Raw genomic sequence first — 14,484 nt, forward strand, 5'->3', positions numbered from 1 at the left:
CTTATTTAGATTCACTCAAAGTTCTGTGCAATGCATTAGCTTCTCTGCACATATATAGACAAGAGAAAAATAACATTCAATATCTCTCAACTGGGCCTGTAATACAACTACTCAAGAGACTGAGGCAGGAGAATAACAAGATCAAAGCTAGTATGGATAACCTGAGCAAGACCCTGTCTCAAAAAATTGAAAACACAGGGTTGGGGATGTAGATCAGTGGTAGAGCACTTACCTAGCATTCATGAGGTCTTGTGTTTAATTCACAGTACTGAAAAACAAACAAACAAAACCCCCAAACTATCCCTCCCTGGGTCATGTTGAATAAAAACCTGCAAGTGTACTTGTGTTGCCACAAACAGGGTTCCACCTGGAACTCAAGATTGCTAGTAATTCTGAGGTTCCTTCACCTCTGCCTGGCCTGGTGTTAAAAGTCAAACCTCAAGAAGAGTCCTCTATTGCTCTCTCAAGCTTATTTCAAAAAGAGTTTCATGCAGAGCCCAGATCAGTGGGAAAGATGACACTAGGTTCTGGCATGGGAGTGTCTCCCAATCCTGCTCTTACTCTTAAGTGTTTTTTGTTCTGTCAAAATTGGGAAACATTTCCTGGGAGATATCCTGTATAACTTATCAGGAAATAGGAGAAGGGCAAAAATTAAACAACAAAATGATTAACATATAGGAAAGCAAATGTAATTGGGGGAAGCAATGGTCACCTTGTGTGTGTGTGTATTAAATAAAGACATCACCCCCTTGGAATAATCCAGATATCGTTTCCATCCCCCAATCAATATTTTTCTTTGCATGTCTCTCATTTGTAATACTATTTGGTATTATACAGCAGTAAGAGGGAAAGGGCTTTTAAGCAGTTTTAGTGAGCATCTGTTCAGAGCAATGATAGTAAAAGGGAAGGACAAATGGCTCTGAATGAACAAATCATAGTTTTCATTACTGGGCTGGGAATATAGATAGCTCAGTGCTTAGCATGAACTAAACCCTGAGTTCGATCCCCAGCACTACAAAGAGAGAGAAAAAAATGTTTTTCATTACTTAGAAAATTTCACCAGCTGGGTGTGGTGGCAAATGCCTGTAATCCCAGGAGGCTGAGGCAGGAGGACTGCCAAGTTTGAGGCCAGTCTAGGCAGCTTAGAGAGACCCTTTCTCAAAACAAAAAGGTCTGGGTTATAGCTCAGTGATAAAGTGCCCCAGGGTTCAATACTCAGAACCACCAAGAGAAAAAAGAAATGAAAATCTTCACTTATCTACAAGGTACATCAGAAATTTGCTTATTGTGAATTCAACAATTGCTCCAGGTAGTGGTCAAGTTCCTTCCAGTCAATGGGTCAAAATCAAATCTTTTCTTTCATTAATAAATTTTGTAGCCTTCAGTTTTGCTTTCTATACAAAATATGCTAAAACCTCATCTTTGTTCTCATTTGCTGAGACCTAGATTTACAAATACCTTAGGCTTGGGCTGAGGTTGTAGCTCAGTGGTAGAGCATTTGCCTAGCACATGTGAGGGTTTGATACTCAGCACCACATAAAAATGTATAAAATAAAGGTACTGTGTCCACCTACAACTAAAGAAAGAAAGAAAGAAAGAAAAAAGAAAAGAAAAGAAAAGACTTAAAAATAAATAAATAAATACCTTAGGCTTAAAGGATGAGGATTTTGGTATCTGGAAACCTGCAGGCAGGAAAAGAAGTCACCCTCTCATTCTTCTTAACTGCTCTCAATTCATGGGAAAAGCAATCAGCTAGTGACCTGTGCATGCGTCCTGGGCATAGTGTCAAATCTGCAGTAGCAAAGCGCCTTTCTGAAATTTGGTCTAGGACTTGTACTGAATACAATGTCCTCCTCTTTCAGGAAACTGGCAAGGAGACAGTCCTACTCCTGTCCTGTGTCTCTTGGGAGACTAGCATTATGCAGAGGTGCTCTTATAAGTGTCACTCATTGAATGGCAATGCAGCTGATCATGTTGTACTCCCTAGGGCCTTGAACTTAAAGAAGAAGCCAAGAGGAGGGGGAAACAGACTTTTTTTTCCCCCTTAATTTTCTGGTGATTTAAAACTCTGACACCTTAGAACGAGAATACATTTCCAGGAGCCTGCACCACATTAATTTAGCAAGGGGCCATCAGAAGTCCAAAAGACTCTTCTGTCACGGTAGCCTTGTTAACCACAAACTCAAGGAATTGTATATGTGCTGGGGACTGGACAAGCAAGTTTAGAGATAGATTTCTTACTCATAATCAAAAGAACACAACATTCAGCTTCATATAATTCTCTATTACTGTCATATGTTGGAGAAAAACTGTACACATTTTTGTTAAGAAGGAAGACATCTGAATTTCTAGGTAGCAAAAATCCTGTCTGGAGCATTAAAGCAAACTATTACTTTTTATGAGCTATATAAAAACTTCAGGCAAATATTCTCTGTACTCTTGTCTCCCAATTTACTACTATCTAGGCTTACACAAAGACACATAAACAGGTGAGCATGCTGCAGTGTACAAACAACTTTTTGATCTTGTTAACTGGGTTCCAAAGACAGCATATTAATTGCTCTGAAGGTATTTCTACCCCAAGCTGTTACCAATCAAACAAAGGCAATTAAATCTTTCTTCCTGGGCTGGGGATATAGAGTACCTGTCTATCATGGGCAAGAGCCTGGGTTTGATTCCCCAGCATTGCCAAAACAAAACAAAAAACTTCCTAAAATAAGGCCAAGTATGAGAAGTATCTAAACAGAAATTTTCTATTGTGGCTGGTGAGTCTGGGTGGGCACCCTGCCCAAAGGCAGGTGGTTTTTTTTTTTTTTTTTTTTTTAAATTATTTCCTCTAGGGTAACTTTCAGTCTTAGACTGTTTTGCTAGGAAGTTACCCAGAGAAGTTGAAATACCAACATATAAAGCTACACTGTAAGGTTCTCTTTCACTTCAAGATGGTGAACCATCTTGACTAGATTTCACAGAAGAAACTTTTTACATCACTTCATGCCCACTAGGATGGCTTTAATCAAGACATAATAACAAGTGTTATCAAGGATGTGGAGAAACTGGAACCCTCACTCATTGCTAATGGGGAAATAAAATGATGCAGCCATATTGGACAACAACGTGGCAGCTCCTACCAAAGGCTAAACGTAAGAATTACCAAAGGACCCAGTAATTCCATCTATAAGTGCACATCTCAAAAGAAAGGAAAACCACATATCCACAAAAACTTGCATCCAAATGTTCACAGCACCATTATTCACAATGGCAAAAAGCAGAAACAACTCAACTGTCTACCACCTGATGAACGGATAAACAAAATTAGTACATTCATACAACAGAATATTGTTCAGCCATGAAAACAAGTTGAAGTACTGGTAAATGCAACAGGATGAACGTTGAAAAGGTTTACTGAAGCAGGAAACCTGTAATTCTAGTGACTCAGGAGGCTGAGGCAGGAGGATTAAAAGTTCAGACCAACCTCAGCAACTTAGCAAGACCCTTTCAAAATAAAAAATAAAAAGGGCTAGGGATGTGACTCAGTAATTAAGTGACTCTGGGTTCAATCCTAGGTACCAAAAAAGGAAAAGAAAAGGTTTACTGAGTCCCTTTGAGTAATCTGATATATTACTTGTACTTTCGCTTAGAGGTTAACAAATATCAAAATACAGTGAATTTCTTCCAACACTACTTGAATCTCCTTTGTACATTCCTGATGCAGCTTTAAAAAAATATTCCTGGAAGAATACTTGACCAAGAATTTATAACAGACTATTATGAATCTCACCTCCAGATTCAAAATAAGGCAGTAAACCTTGCACATTCACGTCTATAAAAAACACCTAAGTAATTTACAAAGGCCCCAAATTGTCCTAATATATTAGTGGAGCCCATTTATAAAGTACTTTGAGAGCCTTAAGGAGTAGTGGGAAATTGATAAATCATAACTGCATCCTATCTTTTAAGGAGTATGGCAATTAATTTTGTAATAGGTCTAAAATGAAAAATTCCAACGGTACCATTAAGTATTTTCTTTAATCTACACAGAAACCTTCACCTTTTAGGAGTATTATCTCCTTTTCCATTTAAAAAAATCTTTTTTTTCAGTTGTTGATGGACCTTTGAGTATTTATTAATTTATATGTGGTTCTGTGAATCGAACCCAGTGCCTCACATATGCTAGGCAAGCACCCTACCACTGAGCCACAACTTCAGTCCCTCCTTTTCCATATTTTAATATCTCTGATATTTCCTCTCTCAACCTAAGCCATCTGGGCCACAAACACACCAAATACTTTTTGTTTATTTATTTATTTATTTATTCATTTATTTATTTGGAGTTGGGGGCCTTAATGTGTTGCCCTGGCTGGCCTAGAACTCCTGGGCTCAAGTGATCCTTTTTCCTAAGGCTTCAAGCTCTCACCACTGTGCCTTGCTCTGTTTGTTGTTTTTTTTTCCCCCTGCAGTGGTGGGAATTAAACCCAGGACTAGGACTGCATGTTATTCTTACAGAAAATGCAAAAAAAAAAAAAAAAAAGAAGAAGAAGAAGAAGAAGAAACAACAAAATAAACATAAAATCAAACTAGCACCTGACATAGTAGTGCACACCTAAAGTCCTAGAGACTTGGGAGACTGAGGCAGGAGGATCACAAGTTCAAAGCCAGCCTTAACTTAGCAAGATCCTAAGCAACTAAGTGAGATCCTGTCTCAAAATAAAAAATAAAAAGGGTTGGGTTAAACACCTCTGGATTCAATCCCTGGTACCAAATAAATAAATAAATAAATAAAAACAAAAACCTAAACCAATCAGGTTGTGTATTGTGGAATCATTTAACTACTGATGGGGCAGAGTAAGGGGAGGAGAGGAAATTCAGACATAGTAACCTCTATTCTTCAGCATCAGGTTTCTAAGAATTTACTGTGCTAAAAACAACAGATTCATAAGACAATGTTAAAATAAAAGTATTTTAATTTATTGTTTACCTGATATTAGTCTAATGAGGAGTTAAACAACAAAAATCACAGAAAACCCACTCCTTAAGAAATTCAAACAACAAAGATTTTTATTCTAGAGTCTGTGAGTGAAACCTTTGTTATGACTCACTGAAAATTAAATATGCAAAACTCCAATCTGAGCTTAGTTTTGCCTGTGCAGAGACCTTTTTACTCTCATTCTTCGAAAACCTCATTTTGGATCTTGCTGCCAACACCAGAGAGAGGAAAGCCGGCCAACAATTCCAAATATAACATGCGGAGGCAAATGCTACAGAAATCTGTCTGACGGGAAGGGACCATGTTGAGGTCTGCAGAGGTAGGTGCACTTCTCAATCCAACCGTTTTGGTCCCTGTCTGGAGCAAAATGCCATGAGAAAGCAATGAGAGGAAACCAGCCAATTTCTAGTCAGCCTCATTACTGATGCCTTATGGTATTCACTCTATCAGTGATAACAATTTTTCCGTTTCTCACACAGAAAGATGGGTCAGCAACAACTAAACCACCACCAATTATTACACTATTTAACAGATTTTTAGGGATCAGTCCTTGAAAATCTGAATTTTCAGAAAGCTCAACTTATAGCATGATTATTATGACAAAGATCAGTTTCACTGGGGAACACTTAAAAACATATCTCTTTCCAGTTCTCTAGGGGCAAGCTTAGTAACCCCTATTATCACTCTGAATAATTGATAAACCAGTTAAACTTGGATAAAATGATTACACTATCACTTAAACAAAGACCTCTGCTTCTCAATTTTAACTCTTCAGTGAGGTCATGGTACTACTGAGCACAGAATAATTCATTCCCTAGCCCAGATAATCATACAGAAAACCCCGAAATATGGCTTCCCATCTAATTGGGAAGAGATGAGGTTTCCTCATAACAACACTGTGGCCCCTGAAAAAAGACAGGGCAATGAAAATAGCTTATTTGACTAGTCATTTCCTTCAGTAATTTATCTTAGAAAAATCCCATGAGTCAAGAGGATTGTAGAGTTCAAAGCCAGCCTCAGCAACTTAGCAAGTCCATGAGTTAAATCCCCAGTAGCCCCCCCCCCGCAAAAAAAACCCACAAAAAACAAAAAAACACGGTTATGGCTAATGTCACTAAGACCAGAGGTAGTTTGCCAAGAAATCCCTTCTACAGCATTTTTTTGGGGGTGGGGTGGGGATTGAAATCAGGGGCATTCAACCACTGAGCCACATCCCCAGCCCTATTTTGTATGTTATTTAGAGACAGGGTCTCACTCAGTTGCTTACCGCCTTGCTTTTTGCCAAGTCTGGCTTTGAACTCTCTCGATCCTCCTGAGCCACTGGGATTACAGATGGCGCCACTGTGCCAGGCCACTTCTACAACATTTTATTAAATCCTGTTCACTGTGAAGCAGACTGGCAAGAGACTTGAAAAAGGACTTGTATCACAGAACTTTGAAAGGAGAAAGCAGCACTGCGATTGTTACCTACAGCATTTGTCAAATTCCAGCTTCTCTCTTATGCATTCTGTATATGATGGAAATCTTCACTACTTATCTAAATAATCCAGTCTTAGTTCAAAAGGAAAGCAAGAGAAAATATAGTCATGTAGCCTAATCTCATGCCCGTATGGTACAAGTAAGCAATGAATAGGACAAATTAATGAAAACATACTCAGGGATCAAAATTTTTCAGAAAAATTAATTGCCTGACCTCATTAGGCTGGTTGAATTGGTTAGTGAAGTATTTTACTTTTGTGTGAGTGAGGGTTAGGAGGCAGGAAAGTGGGATAAGTCTTACTTATCAAATGAAATTCATGCAGGAAATTCCTATTTTAAAAAAGATTTCCTAGGGCTAGGGATATAGCTCATTTGGTAGAGTGCTTGACTTACATGCACAAGGCCTTGGGTTCAATCCCCAGTACCACAGAAAATTTCCTGCCTTTTCACCAATGATTAGAAAGTTATGTGATTTAGATAATAATTCAGCTAAGTCAATAGTACATTTAGTACTGGCATCTTCAAAAAGAAATTGAAAATATGAAGCAACCCTATCTCATTTAGTACAATTCTCAAATCTCTGATTACCAGGTCCCATTCACGGTCTCAAAAAAGAAAAAAAAAGTATTCAATGAAATGCACAGCCTGGACAAATGGGACTCTCACCATCAGTTAGAAGTTCCTCCCTCTCTCTCCTTTTTCTCCTTCCAGCTAAAGCAGAAATTTGACAAGTTTTAGGCCACATCTAATTAAGAGATTCAGAGGTTAGGTTTCAGAGTTTAAAAGCCCAATCTCAGACAAAATAACACTTTTTTTTATGCTTCAGGTTTCTATTAAATAATTTCAGCATTGTCAAACAAATAAGACTTACACCACTTCATCCCAGGGGTAAAAAATTAGCCCATACTTTAAATCAAGAAGTCTAGCCAGGTGACTACTTGGGAGGTTGAGGCAGGAGGCACCCAAATTTGAGGTCCATGTGGGCAACTTCCAAAGACCCTGTCTCAAAAAACAACAAAAAGCAAAACAACAACAACAAAACCCTCCCATGTCTAGAGGATGTAGTTCAGCCCTTGTCTAGCATGTGTGAGGCCCTGGATTCAAATCCCTAGAACTGGGGGAGGAGGGGAGAGGGAAGTCTATAACCCCCAGTCCTAGCACACATATCAAACCTCCACAAAAAATTGTAAGCATTACAATATATTCAGATACAACTCTCTCCTGTGTTCAAGAGCAGCAAAAGAAACTTCAGAGGAATTTTCTCCAAGTGCATTACACTTTAGAGGAAGGAAAAACGAAAAAAATCACAGGTCCTTACAGCTGGTCTTAGTCACTTTATAATAAAAATTTAAAGGCCAGCAGCAAAGCTTCATCCAGGATAATCATTTTTGGCTGTGTAACATTACAAGTTAAGATGGGGTGCCCTTCTAGGCAAAAGTATCCCACATAACTTTTGACCACAGACTTAGTATCAGTCATCTGTCTAATAAGTGTTCCAAAACCTGTAATTAGTACAAATAAAGTAGGCACTATTTCACAAACCCTGAGAAGGAATGTAAATGCAACAATGGACAGACCTTAAGAGAAATCCCTCCTGACCTGTTAACAGTGAGCTAAAAAGGCAACATCAAAAACAAAACAAAAAAAACCCAGGGGTGGTAAAGAAAATAGCCCTCTCTCCTTCATGCTTTCTCCAGCCTGCCTCCTTTCAGAGGCCTGCCTCAGTCAACTGTTGCTGAACAGAACAAGATGTAATCTGGGTTCACTGGGCGGATGGGGGATTTGTGTAGAGGACAGAGGTGATTTCTGCAGGCAGAAGATGGAGTTTAAACTCTTCTTTGCCGGATTTTCTATGCTGAGCTGCAGAGGAGGATCAAGCAGCGGGCAATCAACCCAGGTCCCTCCCTCTCTCTTCGGTCTCTCCCCTCCCCTCGAGTTCAGAAAGGCGGGCGGGGAAAGGGTGGGGGGAGAGCAAGGCTTTCCAGTTCTCAGCTTCTTAAAAATGCCTTTCCGGAGTCACCGCACACAATCCTACCCCGGCAGCAAAGAATTTTGCTGCGAAGGGTTCGCCGATCCGGAGCAGAGAAGTGAAATCGGCGCCCAAGGGCAATTTTAATTGTCTAACCCGGCTCGATTTCCTAAGAGGCGGCAGCGCGGGGAGGGAAAAGGGAGGAGGAAGGCAGCTCTGAGAGGCAACAGGGGGCAAGCCGAGGCAGAGAAAGGGACCAAAGCGGAGAGATCCCAGTCCCAGTCCCCAAGGAGCTTCTGCAGAAGGGACTCCAGGGCTGTCCCCACCTATCATCGGAAAACGTTTGCAAATCATATATGCAGCCAAAATGGCGCTGAGAATAAAAATATAATTTAAAGGCAGGTCGCCATATTGTAAACAGAGAGGCAAAGAACAGGAGAACTAGAGACACCCTCCATGATTTCCTCCACAGCCGCAAGCACCGGGTCGCCGAGGTCTGGACCAGGGTGGCTGGACAGCCGAGGGCTCCGCGCACCCACCCCGAGGAGATCCCGGCCCCGCAGGAGCCCTGAAGGTGGCGGGCGCGCGAGCAGCCGAGCTGCACTGAGCCGGGAGCTCCTCCCCTTCCTCCCCCGCCACCGCCGGCCGTATTCGGCCCGTTCGGTCCCGACTCCCCAGAGACTTCCAATCTCAGAAGAGGCTTGCCTCATTCTTCCCAACACCCACCCCTGGGTCCCGACCCACCGCAGCCGGTCCCTGCAAAACGGCCAGTTCGCGGAAGCACACGGGGGCGGGGAGGCGCTCGCCCCAGCGGCTGCAGAGTCAGCTAGCGGCTACAAGCGCCCGTTATTTCAGCAGGCAGGGGCAGGCCAGGTGAAGGAATGTGTCGAGAAGGGTCAGCCAAGGGGCTCCAAAGGGGTCCCCAGACCTTACCAGCACTGGAGGTGGAAGGCAGCCGGGCAGTGGTCGCAGCACAGGAGATCTCCACCTTCCTTGCAGCTATCGCAGCTGTCGTGGTTGGTGGCCCTGCCGCTTCTTCGGGGCTCCTTCTCCGGCTTCCGACTCCGCTTTTCTGCCTCGTCCGACTTGGGGGGAGCCAGCAGAGCTTGGATTTGCTGCACACACATACAAACAGCGTGTGTGCATACTCGGAGTTCCCGGGTAGTCCGTCGCCCCCCCGGCGCGGCTTCTCCGTCACCCACCCCTCTCCCCCCTTTTGTCCTTCTTCCTCCCATCCAGGCTGCTCCCAGAACCTCTCAGCCCCCGGAACCAGGGGGAGCCCACCCTAACTGCGTTCCTGCCGCACAACAACGAGAAGAGCTTCTTCCAAATGGGGAGGATCAGGGTAGGGGGATGGGGAGAGGGTGCGCGGTTCCCTTCTCGCCACTTCCTTGTATGGACAGTGGGGGACTCCAAAGCCCAGCTCCGGAGAGGCCCGAAGCCCGGTACCCGGACGTGTTGGGGGAAGCACAAAGGGGCCGACAAGAAGGGGGTGGGGAGGCCCGCCGGTGCAACGAGATGGAGTGGGCTGGAACTCGGGAGAGCAAAATCGAGGGCGGCGGGTAGGTGAAACTGCTGCAAACGTACTCGGAGACTGAGCTCAAGCCCCCAAATTGCAAAGATGGGAGAGAGACTGGGCGAGGAAGAAACCCCCCCTCCCCCAGTGCTCTAGTGCTTTGAGCTTAGGGTCGGCTTTGTGGGGCGGAGGGCGGAGGTTCCCTCCCGACGCTGGGGGAAGGGGACGAGGAGGGCCACTCTTACCTCCATCAGCCCCCCCGACGTATCCAAGTCGTACACGATCGTCTTGGTCTCCATTTTCTCCCACATTCATCCAACTCCCGGGCTGGGCGCTCTCTGCTCCGGCCCCCCCAACCCCGGGGGGAGGGGGGATTTGGGGGAAGGGGGGGCTCCTGACCCCGGTTCCCCTTCTTTTTTCCCAACACGGGTCCCGACTTCCTCGCCCAGGCTCCCCCCCACCCCCCGGCCCCCAGTTCCTGGGACGGCAGCGTCCTCCCCACGGGCCGTGAGGGGGGAGCGGCCCCTCAGTCCCGGCCCAGCGGCTGACTGCACAGTGGGTCCCGGCTGCGGGGGTCAGGCCTCGGCGGGGCCTAGTCCCACAGGCTAAAGCCGGCGCTGGCGACCGCTGGTCCGGCCGGGAAGGCTGGCGGGCGCTGCCATCCCGGGGTTGGGGGGATCGGGGGGGGGCTGAGAGGTTAGGTGAGGTTGTGGTACGTGAGGTGACTTGGGGGAGGGTATTGGGGGGTGGTCCCCGGGCTCCGCCTCTCGCCGCCGCCGCCGTCTGCGTCCCGGCTGCCGCGCACTTGGCGCAAACTTACCGCGAGCGCCCGCAAAGCCACCCGCGCAGGCGCCCCGGGATCGCGGCTCGCCGCGCGCAACCGCAGTGACAGCCGGCGACCGGGCTCCCGCGCAGCCGCGGTAAGGGGGTACCCCCCAGCGCGCAGCCGCGCTGGCATCCGGCTGGAGCCCCGAAGCCCCGCCTTTCTGCCCTGCGCCAGCGTACTGAGCTAAAAGGGCGGGACCTGATGTCTCGCGCAGGCGCCTGGGAAAGCTCACAGGGGTCATGGCGCAGCCGCACGAACCTGGGGACTCTTCATCCATTGGTGTTTTGTGTGTAGACCGAGAAGACGCTGTTCCCGCGCAGGCGTGTTGGGCGTGCTCCCCTCCCGCCCCATAACCACACTGCCGGCTCCCGCGCAGGCGTATTGTCACCTGCAGGCCCTCAAAAGAAAGCTTCTCTTTTCGCCATTTTGGTAATGGGACGTGGGCTTTCGTGCCCTTGAAGTCCTCAGGCAGGAGCAGGAAGGAGCAAGATGTGGTGATGGATGGAACTGGTAGGCTGTCGGCGATAGCGGTATTCATTGGGATATTGTACTGGACTATTTGGTTCCGGCGTCAGGTGTGGCTGGACCAGGCCGCCATATTAGTAAAGCGAAAAGAAAAGCCATTGCGACAAAAAACGACGCCTTTGGTGGCGGACTGGGTGGCTGCTATTCCCACATCACTCCCGCTCCCGACAGTTAATTGTAGCCCGACCATCCCTGCCTTGCATGGTGACGGCACTGTGGGGTGTTCCACCTGCCTATTACTACCATCTTTTGATAACTCTCCCTGAGAACTGTTTTTCAAGATGAAGCCAAAAGCCGAGAGTCCGTATAATTGACCACGCCCAGCTGCCTGACTTACAGTGGACTCCAACTCCCAGTTTGCAATGCGCAGAGGGGTCAAAGGGTGAATGGGCGCGCTTTGGACTCTGGGAACAAGAATCGCGATAGTTCTAATGGATTGTGGGAGTCGTAGTTCCGTGTGCGTGCGGCGCACTGTACCGTAGGGTGGATCTGGGAGAGTGGTTTGCCCTATGGGAAGGGATACTTTTGAGAGCTGCCGAGCAGTGTACTGGGATTTGTAGTCTGAACCCTCTCACCTCGAATTCTGGGCGGAGAGTCATGCTTCTGTCTCGGCGCTGGCCCCTCCCCTTTCCTTGGTATACTACTCCAGACAGTGGATGAAGCAAATGAGGAGGGAGCTGCGTGGTTGTCTCTGACAATAAGCATTTAATTATCGTTGTTGACATGTATATGTGTCCCGCTTTTTTTTCCCCTGCTTTTTTTTGGGGGGGGAGGAGTGTTTGGGGGATTGAACCCAGGGGCGTTCAACCCCTGAACCACGGTCCCCAGTCCTTTTTATTTTTTATTTTGGGACGTGCTTCACTAATTTGCTGAGGTTTCTTATCCTTTTACCTCAGCCTCCGGAGTCACTGGGATTATAGGCATGCGCCACCATGTCTGGCTGCTGCCCACTTCTAATGTGAAGGCACACACATAACATTCTCGAGTTGTAAAACTGAAAAGGGCTTAGAGACCACCTAATTTAATCCATTTCCAGTTGGACATATGGAGCAGTGATTTGCAGAGCTCACATAAGTGACTTTATGGCAAACCTAAGCATGAAACATTTTTTGATTCACAAACCAGACATTGTCCACTACGCCATGCTTGCTGTCTCCAAGGAATTATTGCCGTTGCAACAATAGGGACATTAAGGAGGAGGAGTTAGGGTGGGGGTGAGAGTGTGTGCAGTATCAGGTTTCTGGTTTTCTAAACTTTCACTCTGCCTTTTTTTTAAAATACATATTATTTTAGTTGTAGTTGACACAATACCTTTATTTATGTATTTATATGTGGTGCTGAGGATCGAACCCAGGGCCTCGCACGTGCTAGGTGAGTGCTCTACCACTGAGCCACAACTCCAGCTCCTTCTTTAAAAAAATTTTTTTTTCAGTTGTAAATGGGCCCAATATCATTATTTATTTATTTATTTATTTATTTTTATGTGGTGTTGAGGAGTTAGCCCAGTGCCTCACGCATGTGAGGTGAGGCAAGTGTTCTACCATTGAACTACAACCCCAGCCCTAAACTTTCACTCTAATGATTACCAACCTTAAAAGAGTAAGCTCACGCAGTAGTAAAGAATGTCATGTAAATTGACTGCTTTATGCCTTCTGTCAGCCTTGGCAAACAACAGACTTTATTGGCTATGGGTCAGAGGTATGATCCTCAGAAAGGGAGCTAGACTGCTTGTATGGAAGAGGCAAAACCTTGTTCTTCCTGTAATTGTACTTTATGTCACGATCCCTTAGAAGTTAACACTTCATGTGCCCTCTTTGGTTTCATTCCCCCTGCTGAGAGCCCAGTTATGCTGCTGTGTCAGCCTGAAGGTATTATGGGAGAGAGAAGTCAGCCATTGGCACATACCCTTAAGTAAGCAGAGCTTTGCTTTGATCATCACTATCAGTTGCAGCTGAGAACAGGAACAGGCCGGGGCCAATGAAGGAAACAAGACTTGACTTTGTTGACAAGTGCCAGGGGAGCTAGACACTCCACACACTTTCCCTCTTGGAAGTTGGAAGATGAGGTCAGCCTAGTGGTGACAGGAGTTGGTGCCACCTTGGAGAGCTCCTGCACTAGTTGTTTAAGAGGAATTGGGTAAGAGCAGGTGGGATACAGATGCCTTTGGAAGCGACCTCTTGTGGCTAATATAGGCATTGCATTCTGCATGAGCTGGAACTTATGGTTCCTTCAAAGCTGCTTGTCTAAATGCCATGATTTGTGGTCAAGACCTCCCAAATGGAAGACTTCAGAAGCTGAAGGTGCTGGTTGCTGCTATTATTTATTTCAGGGACTTTTGTCTTCTGGCTTTTGAGTTCCCATATTTCCCTTGCTCTTATTCTGGAGAGCAGCCATGCAGGGCACACCTCTAACAAGCATGGAATGTGCATGCTGGGGACCTACGCCAAGGAGATACTTTCATCTCAGGAAGCTCTGTGGGATATATGGAGGGGGGAGTCAAGTGGATCCCACCTAGCCACTCTTTCCATATCCCCTGGGCTTTTGCCTAACTTAGGTACCAAACCCTTAAACTTCATTGTCCCTGCTCTTGACAATCTGGATGGTTTCTGAGGCTAAGTCAAACTAAGGCTTAATGTCCAGGAGTTCAGTTTCTGATCCCTATTCCAATTTACCAAGGCTTGCTTGCTTGCTTGCTTGAAAAGAAGGGAAAGGAGAGATGTGTCAGGCTTCCTGGGTCTTGTTGGCAATCCAGTGGCATTGAAAAAGGTTTGGTAGTGTGCCAGCTTACACTTCTAGATCTAGTAGAGGAAGAAGTGAGGTATTGGAATGAATGCACACTTGGGTTCCTAGGCTCTCACCCCTGTGGTACCACCCAGTGGAAGCTCTCATTTCACCTGCCATTTGTTGCATTGACCTTTTGGGGACCATGGTGCCTACTCAACTGCATGTAAAATAAAAGCTGAGGGATATTGGTTAGTGGGTTCAGCATACCATATGGTCCTGAGGTTCATGTCCCATTCATCTACCACCCCCCTTCCCTCCAAGAAAGCACCATCCACCTGAACATTGCTTGATTTTTTTTCCAAAAACACCATTTTAATAAGGAAACAACAGAAATAAAAGATTGTTCTCTGGCTGGAGCTCAGACCCCATATAATACATTATATATACAAAAATGCCTTCAG

The 14,484-nt window shown here is 45.6% G+C and overlaps 1 protein-coding gene across 6 annotated transcripts in view; it reads right to left on the reverse strand.

Moving 5' to 3' along the window:
• The window catches only part of Phf12 (PHD finger protein 12), a 44,402-nt gene extending 33,561 nt beyond the window's left edge, over positions 1 to 10,841 (reverse strand). For all 6 annotated transcript variants that reach the window (XR_013092624.1, XM_076869157.1, XM_076869159.1 and 3 more), the window contains exons 1-2: positions 10,194 to 10,841; positions 9,366 to 9,547 (exon numbers count right to left, since the gene is read on the reverse strand). Coding sequence is in view for 5 of the 6 variants with exons in the window: in XM_076869157.1 (XP_076725272.1) it covers positions 9,366 to 9,547; positions 10,194 to 10,259 (248 nt within the window). In the remaining variant the exon portion in view is untranslated. The remainder of the gene's footprint in view (positions 1 to 9,365; positions 9,548 to 10,193) is intronic.
• Between the last annotated feature and the right edge of the window lie 3,643 nt (positions 10,842 to 14,484).

The sequence above is a fragment of the Callospermophilus lateralis genome, chromosome 11 (assembly GCF_048772815.1).
Source record: "Callospermophilus lateralis isolate mCalLat2 chromosome 11, mCalLat2.hap1, whole genome shotgun sequence".
Classification (NCBI taxonomy): Eukaryota; Metazoa; Chordata; class Mammalia; order Rodentia; family Sciuridae; genus Callospermophilus; species Callospermophilus lateralis.